Source organism: Molossus molossus, unplaced genomic scaffold (assembly GCF_014108415.1).
Source record: "Molossus molossus isolate mMolMol1 unplaced genomic scaffold, mMolMol1.p scaffold_m16_p_3, whole genome shotgun sequence".
Taxonomy (NCBI): domain Eukaryota; kingdom Metazoa; phylum Chordata; class Mammalia; order Chiroptera; family Molossidae; genus Molossus; species Molossus molossus.
Genome location: NW_023425366.1, coordinates 62,450,603 through 62,459,430, shown reverse-complemented (window position 1 = coordinate 62,459,430; position 8,828 = coordinate 62,450,603). Strand labels below are relative to the sequence as shown.

Below are 8,828 nucleotides of genomic sequence, written 5' to 3'. Positions count from 1 at the left end.
AACTAAGAAAGCTATGGGAACATATTAGAAGGGTATCTACATGGGTCAAAGGGCTTCCCAAGAGAAGAGGCAGTGAAATTGAACCATGAAGAGTGAATAGGACTCAGCTAGATCAGGTGACAGGAAGAGAGGAAAGACTCTTCCAGGAAGATAAGATAGCATGCACACTCTTAAACTGACTAGGTTTTCTTTTCATAAATATATTTTGTACATGGTGGTGATGGGAAGGTTGTTTTAAACTACTCCTAGCAGGGAAAAGTCCCTCCTTGCTTTGTGTCAGCACTAAAACTTATACTTGATATAGAGACACGTGCAGACTTTTCACTGTTGACTATGCCCCTAGTAAGAGCAACTAGCTGGCCTAATCACTTGTATACAGTACAATAAATGCAAGCCTACACCTATGAGCTTACTTGTACCTACCTAACAGGTCTGCTTGTTCACAGGCTGCACAAAATAAAAGAACACTTAGAAGGAATATAGCTGTAAATAATTATAATGTGTTTGATTGCAAGAACAAAAAAATCCAACCTAATTTGTTGAACAATTATAAAATTTGTGTTATATAATTGGCAAGTTAGGAGTAAGGCAGGCTTCTTGACATACAATTGCTGTTGTGAAGTCGTTGAGGTTCTAGGTTCTTTCTGCCTTTATGCTCTCACGTATACAGTATCAGCTTCATCCTGTTTCTCTTTCTCCTTTGTGGTAATCATCAGGGCATTGGGGCTATATAATTCTTGTTCACATGCAACAGGAGGGCGTGAGATCCTCTACCTCAAGTATGGGATCAAGTTGTTCCCTTCAGTCTGATGGGACATGTCCTTTCCTGGACCAAAAGCAGTTGAGAGAGTTAAACAATACCCTGTTTGTCCAGTGAGAGGTGCAGGTAGAGAGGGCAAGAAGTCCATGGAGATAGAGCATGGATACCTAAGGAAGGAGGAAGGGGGAATGGGTGTGGGACAGACAAACAATAGTGCCTCCAACCAAGTTGTTTGCTGCTACTTCATATTTACTTAATTCAAATTCTGTCTCCTGACCAGAGAAAAAATACTTCCTTATCACAGGGAGAAAGGGCCATGATTCTGATGGGTTCCAACTCTTTGAACTATGTGTGGATTGGTAATGAGGGAGAGATGAAGTCAATGTTGAGTTGTGGAGACCACTGTTTTAGCTTTCCTTTCCTTTGCTTCCTGAATTGTACTTTTGAATTTCTACATTGGTTTTTGTGGTCCACATTTACCATAGAGTAGAAAGAAATTGCAGGCATTTATTTTGCTGTAAAAGTATTTTTAGATGTTTTGTGGGCTGCGTATCAATTACTATATAACATAGAGTTAGGAAGGAATGTGCAAAATATATTTAGCAACCTTTGATAATATTTTAAGAGCATTTGATTTTGACACATGCTATATAATTTATAGAGATGCAGGTTACATCATTATAAGGTTACATATTGAGAAGTCTACCCCCCCAAAAAAAAGCCTTAACAAAAATACCTTCTTGAAATGCAGACTGAGGAATGTTCCCTCAAAGGATAAATATGCAATGATTGCTCAGGTTTTTCTTTTTCTATTTTCTCTTTCTTTCTTTTTTTTTTTTTGTATTTCCTATGCAAGTATAGTTTTGTGGCTTCTCGTCATAACCAAGGATGACAAAACCAGAAGAGATTTATGTCAATTGAATGATCGACCCTTATTCTGTTCAGGGCTATTCTTTCCCTCTGGCTACACAGGGTGGTAGTGATGTGCTAGCCAGAGGCCGAACAAAGATAAACTATTCTCCTACGAAGTGGCAGAGCACAACTACGTAACCAAACACAAAAGGCTTCTTTCTTCAAGTTTGTCCAGGGCAACTGTTGATAGACAGAAGAAAGAGTAAAATTAATAGTTTAATACTAGAAAAATGATAATTGCCACCTAATATTTGTATAGTGACATATTTTGTAGTTTTGGTATTACATTATCTCACATGGAGCAAACCTGCAATAAGGGAAGGATGGTAATATTACACAACCTTTTAGAGAGTAAGAAATCAACATATAAGAAGGTTAAAGGAATTGTCTACAATCTCAAGTGGAAGAATAGGTTTAAGAACTCAAGCTTTTTGTTTTCTTTTCATGTGTGTGCATGCATGTGTACTTTCTAGTAAAATATTTTATACCCTCCTTTTACAAAAACAAAACAAAACAAAATACAAAAGAAAAAAGAGTTGAACAAAAAACTCTGCTATGTTAAACACATACAATGATCAATTTCTGAAGAATATGCATTTGCTGGATTATGAGATCTTGCAAGGTATAAGTGTGAATTTGAAGAAATTGAATGACTTAAAATGCTTTAAAATGCCTTTTAAATAGGATTTTCATTTTTGCTCCTCATTTTCCTATCAGGCATGGGTGTCATATATCCAGTTCAGTCTCCTTTCAAGGGTGTTTCTTATGCTGATGCTTTTCTCCTCCTTTTTCCCCTGTCCCCGAAACCTAAACTCACCCCTCTCAAGAGAGTTTTTTGGCTATATATTACTTGGGAAGCCTTCATTCAAGGCCTGGAGACCATTAATGTATCCCTCCCACATTATTTAGAGGGCATCTATTTAGAAAAATACATTAAGAGGAAACATTATTGCTGAAGGACTTTGAAATCATACGTCACATGGTGGTTACCCATTCCTGGGAATGCCCTCAGATACAATCTTATTTAAAGAAACAGAGAGAGAGACACAGAGAAAGAGAGAGAGAGAGACACACACACACACACACACACACAGAGAAACACTGATGTGAGAGAGACTCATCCATCAGGGCTAATCTTAAGAATTTGATGATTGACACATAGCTGGCCCTCAATGAGCAGCTATAGATAACCATTGAGTTTGCTGCTGCTGAAGTGACTATATTGCATTATTTTGTGCTTTCTGAATAAAAAATAGATCTTCAATTAAGGTATGCTTTTGATAGCTGCTGATAACATCTGATAGACTAATTTGCAGCTAGAGCAGCAAAAAACAAAAACAAAAACAGGCTACATCACTACTCTTGTTTGTTTGATGAATATCAATAAATATGGATGAAACACCTGAAGGAGCACCCCCATGCCTAGTTTGCAAATTTGCCAAGTATGCAGACAATGGAGGTACTGCATGATTATGTTTGTTGAAAATAAAAAAGAGAGACACATAAATAGGGCTAGTGAGAATAAAGATTCAGTGACAGTATCGCATAATACTTCTATCTTTCATCTTAGATAGTTGAAAGCATTTTAAAAGCGTCTTCATGACACCCTTCTGGGGCTAGTAGATGGCAAAGAAATATCAACTCCATTTAAATTAAAAAGGATGCTGAAACAGGAGTTGAAAAGTTAAGCGACTGCTTAGTGTCTCAGTCTCAGTAACAGAGGCTATGTCTATCTGTGGCAAGTGTATTGTTTCATTTGCCCCCAAGCAATCTTTTTCTAGCTCTGCATAAATTATCTACCTGGCAAAAAACAGACTGAAGCTAGGAGCAAAAATATACTTCTGTGGGTGTAATTGTATTCGTGGCCAAACAGAATTTGGACTTCTTCCATTAGCAGGAATGCCTGGTGGTAGGTACTAACTTTAAAACCCTGAGTTGTCAACAAACAGAAGGAGCCTAGTTGAACAGGATTAGAGAAGAAATGGAGAAATGGGATAAATGCACAGGCACATCCAAGGATTTAATCTGAAACTTCCTAGAGGGAGATGAATTTGTGAGAGGGATACTTTCCTTGGGGCTGGGCTCATTTCCTTCTGTTCCCTATCCAGCTACTGTTTTTGTCCTCTTTTGCTCCTTAGCTCCCTCAGCAGTACTGGAAGTCAGACTGGGAACAGCCAGTATCCAGCACAGGTTTCTTCCTGATAAGAAGTAGCAGTACTGATGATCCTCCTTCCTTCTGCTGAGGACACTGAGCAGTTCCCTGAAGCCCCTCCCTGCCCATACTTCCTTAACATCTTTTGCTTCTCTTACATCTCGCCCTCACCAGCTGCAGCCACGCTGTCCTTGCTCTCGCTCAAGTAAACAAGGCGTGTTCCTGACTCAGTCTTCGCACTTCCCATTTTCTCTGCCTGGAATGTTGATTTTACTCAACTAGTTTCTTCATATTATGCCTCCTCTGGCTACTCAATCTTGATTTGGAGTGACCAAGTGTCTGGTTTTGCCTGGGACTGAGGATTCCTATAGGACAGGGACTTTCAGTTTTAAAACCCAGTCAGTCCCAGGCAAACTAGGAATGCCTTGATTACCCTATTTAAATCGCTTCCCTCCTTCACTGTTTGTTCTTAGCATTTATCACCATCCAATAGACTATACATTTTTTTTTGTTTGTTTTATTTACTGTTTGATTTCAAGTATTCAGATTGGCTCATAGTACGTGCTCAGAAACTGTTTTGAATAGATAAAGAAATAAATGAAAAATTTAGGAAGTTTTAATCATATACAAAGAAACTAATAGAGCTATATTTCCTGAAGCAAATTATCAAGTTTATAAAGTCTTGGTCAAATGTAATTTGTCTCTCAAAATAAATGCACCATTTCCTTATGAATGATAATTTGGGAGGGGGGAGTTTAAGCAATGTTTTTGTTTATAATTTAAAGTTAAAGTTATTTCATTCATTTTTTAAATATTTATTTTATTTTTTTTATCCTCACCCGAGGACATTTTTCCATATTGTGTTCAGATAGAGTGGGAGGGAGAGAGAGAGAGAGAGAGAGAAAGAGAATCATCGACATGAAAGGGACATATTGAGTGGTTGCCACCCGCATGACCCAACCAGGGCCGGGGACAAACTGCAACAGAGGTATGTGCCCTTAGTGGGAACCGAACCTGGGTCTCTCTGTACTGCAGGCTGACGCTCTAACTGCTGAGCAAAACCGTCCAGGGCTAAAATATTTATTTTATAAAAATAGACTACTAATACAATGTAGTATTACACTTTAGATATTATGTTGGGGGATCACTTGTGTGCATTGAGGTCAACTAATTTTAATTTATTAATAGACTGTACCTATAATGGAAATTCAGTTTGTTTTAATGCATGTAAATTTTTTATTTGCCCCCATGAAAACTTAGGCATATGTTTGATTAACAAACATAATACTTTTCTTAATATTCAGTTATTATTGACTAGATTAATAAATAGGTGAATTCAAAAGGCAAATGTATAGGAAATCAAATCTTCCAAGTGGATAAGAAATCAGAAGTCATGAGCTGCCATATATTTCGGGTGGCGTTTTTGGTATCTAAGTTACTGATTGTACACTTGACCTGAAAAGCCTGAGCAACCTTTCCCTTTCTTTAGTATTTCTATGCACTTGGGTTGTCTTTGTCTCTTACTTATCCATGTTGGTAAGGTGCTAAGGGGAGAACACCAGATCTGGGGGCAGAAGTTTTGCTTTAAAAATCATAAGGTACTCCATAGCAATGTAAGGTGGAGCAAGATGAGGAGAGGTGAGGTGTCTCCGGGGTGCTTGTGTTGCAGGTTATTGAGTAGTCACCACCAGATGGTTCTAAGCTTGGTTCTTCATTCATACCCATTCTCTACCTTGCCAGTGAAGTGTATCCCTGTTAGAAAGAATATATTTGGAATGGAGTATGCAATTTCCCCTTCAGATCTGAAGAGTCACTGAGATTCTGTTCTCAAAATGAATGACTAGGGAGATATATTCCTAGTAGCTTCTTACCAGTTTTAATCAAGTCACCTTTATAGAAGTAGGTCATCCACTGGCCATAGATCTTTAGAATAGATATAGATCCTCCATTTTAAAACTAGATTTTTATCTTGGTAAATTGATGAATAGCTATACAGAGGCCAAATAATGTAGTGGGTAAAACAGACTATGGAGCCAGACTGCTTATGCTCCAATCCCATCTCTGCCATTTATTCGACATCGAAAAAGTGACTTATTTCATATGTTTCCTGGTCTTCCCTACCTCAAATGTGTATGAGAATTAAAAGTGTTAATAGCACAAAGTTCTCAGAAAAGTTCCTGATGTGTAGAAAGTGCCATACAATTGTTATTATGTTACTATTATTGTATAAATCAAATTAATCTCATCCAAATGGGGTAATTTAAGTTCTACTCCAGGCCTGAGTTTTGATATTCATTTTTTTTTTTTTTACCACAAGAGTTGTGTTTTTATTTATATAACTTCTTATGAAGTAGATGTTATCTACTTGAGACTAAAAATTGAAGCTGCTTTTCCCACAAAATAATTGTTAAATGATTACATTCTTAGTTTTTTCATGATATAGTAATATTAAGTCATTTTTACAAAATTAGATGACAATTTAAAGTGAATTCTTTGCCCTTATAAATCAGTAAATCTATGAAAAATCTTACTAGGAGCAAATGCACAAAACACCAGTGAAACTGAAACATGAGTGACCCTTGCTGAGAAAATCGAACATCTTTCCAATAGGTTTACTTTTTATTCACATGGCGTGTGGTTGACCCAACATGAGCCATCAGACACTTCAGCAACCAGAGCTTTTTCGTTTCTATTTAATTCTTTTCCCTAAAAAAGCAGTCTACGAATATGAAATAAGTGAGAACAGGCTGGAGTCCTGCACGGATCCAGTCTCAGTGTGATGGCACGTTCCCGTTCCTCCTCTAGTTTGCAGACCACTCCATTTAGCCACTTGGGAAGAATTTATTTTCTTGATATCAACTTGGCTCAGAATCAATGTCCCATTTTTTAATTTTACAACATGTCCAATCCAACTACTTGACAAAATACTGGGAGCTGATTTCTTCTTTTTGGATTTTCTGTCTTCCTGCCCTTTCCTCTTCTTTTTCTTGAAAATATCTGTGTCTTGGGCCACTCTCTCTTTTCTTCTTCCTTTGCTGCTTTTTTCCCCCCTTTAATCTGCTCCTGCAAAACCTTGTAATTCACATAACTCTTTTTGGGAGACTGCACACACAGTATAACCACGCATTCCGGTTCTAGGACTCTGTTCTTTCTTTTTCCACACCCTGTGATCCCAAACCGGTGCACCTGCAGCTGAGCCTTTTCTAAGTTAAATTCTTGTATATTCCCATCTTTCTCAAGGCTACTAGTTTTGGTCTTTGAGTTCTCATCTTGATCTGGCATCTGTTTTCTTTTTTTATTTCTGCTGTGGAGTTCAACCACTTCAACCGGCTCCTTCCTGGTCAAGGGAGAGGGAGACGCTGTAGCATGAAGGATTTGTGTTCTCACAGGGGCACTGGTGGGGGTCACAGCAGGGCACTCTTCTCTGAGCTCTGAGAAGAAACTCGAAGTACTCTTCCTCTGGCCTCTTACAAGAGGACCAGGTGGGGGTGCGGGCTTTGCCCTCAATGCCACTGGAGTCCCCACATCTCTCTTGTTTTTCCTTTTCTTTCTGACCCTTTTCTCTTCTGCGTCATCTTCTATCTCTCCAAAGATGTAGAGGTTGTGCAGCACAGTGTCCAGAAGCTTATAGGAGGTGGGGAGAAGGACCCCAGCTCCTGGCCCCACACCATTGTGGGGCCGGGCTCTGCCGGGCCACCCGGAGCCTATGGCCTGGTATTCATTTTGTATGACCCACTTAGAGCACATGGATCTCCAGTGGTGGGTACCCTCTTGCCAAACTCTGCTTTCCCTCTCCCCACCAAAAAAAAAAAAAAAAAAAAAAAAAAAATCCACCATGGACTTCATATATATTTTTTGATTACTTAGGAGTAATAACAGATAGGACAGGCCAATCCCAGCTCTTACAAAATTATTATCTCATCCAAGGGAGACTGCTTTGCTTATAGACTGCCTCCTGTTCAGGGAAAAGCCATATGCGATTTCTTACCTATTGCTTTCTATAGTGGTATCACCTCTGTCATCTTTATGTCACAGCAGGTTGACACAAGGAAAGACAATTGGCTCAATGCACCTGGTCTGTAAGTTGTCCAGTGAATGGTCTCTGAGGTGACTTTGCATGAAAGTTATCAAAACATGAATGATGTTGGTTGTTTAGGCCAACTCAGATGTTCTATTTGGGGATATCTTACTGAGGATATATGGAGAAAGCACGAGTTATTTTATTAGCATCAGTAGGGCTGAGTGAGCTGAAGTGACTCTTAGGCCATTGTCACTTAGAGATATGCAGAAATCATGAATAAGCAGAGGCAAAAAGACATATACTATAGAATGAGTTAGTTGGCTTGATAGTAGCTAACTAGCTCCCATATGTGCTTGGGTCCACCAATTTTTGACTTGTTCCAAATTCTAGAGGTCTACCCCATGCTGTTTTCTGCATTTCCTTTATATCAGTGTGCATGTTCATAATATATTCTTATTTTTTTTGAAGTAATTTGAATGAAGCCCTGTTTCTTGCCAGCCAAATAGCTTAATGATCACTCCAGATGTTATACTCTTCTTTTTTTACAGGAGGAAAAAATAATGAGCATAAAAGTTCTTGATGGCAGGAAATATATTGCATTTATAATTAGAAGCCCCAAATTTTACATCAAATATATAATTATGCTAGCTTTATTCAAGAAATGTTTTTAAATAAATAAACGAATAATGGATAATGGCCATTGTTATTATTTTTTTCTTTTTTCTTTCTTGAGGTATATTTCTCATACAATAAAATATACATATTTTAAATGTTCAATTTGGTGAGTTTGATAATTGAATTCACCACAATTAATATAAAAATGTTTCCAGCATCCCCCAAAGATTCCTGTGCTCTTTTTTAGATATTCTCCCAACTCTCAAGAGGGGATCACTTTCTGATGAATATCTATCACCACACGTCACTATTCTTATACCTCAGATAAAATGAATTATACAATAAATTATCTTATGTGTTCTGTTTCA

General features: G+C 38.0%; 1 protein-coding gene across 1 annotated transcript; it reads right to left on the bottom strand.

The window, feature by feature from the left end:
* Nucleotides 1–6,543: 6,543 nt before the first annotated feature.
* LOC118642028 (uncharacterized protein C1orf131-like) lies at nt 6,544–7,571 on the bottom strand. Its single transcript, XM_036279684.1, is given in 2 exon segments — nt 6,544–6,840; nt 6,843–7,571. Coding segments are annotated over 2 exon segments (1,026 nt in total).
* Nucleotides 7,572–8,828: the final 1,257 nt, after the last annotated feature.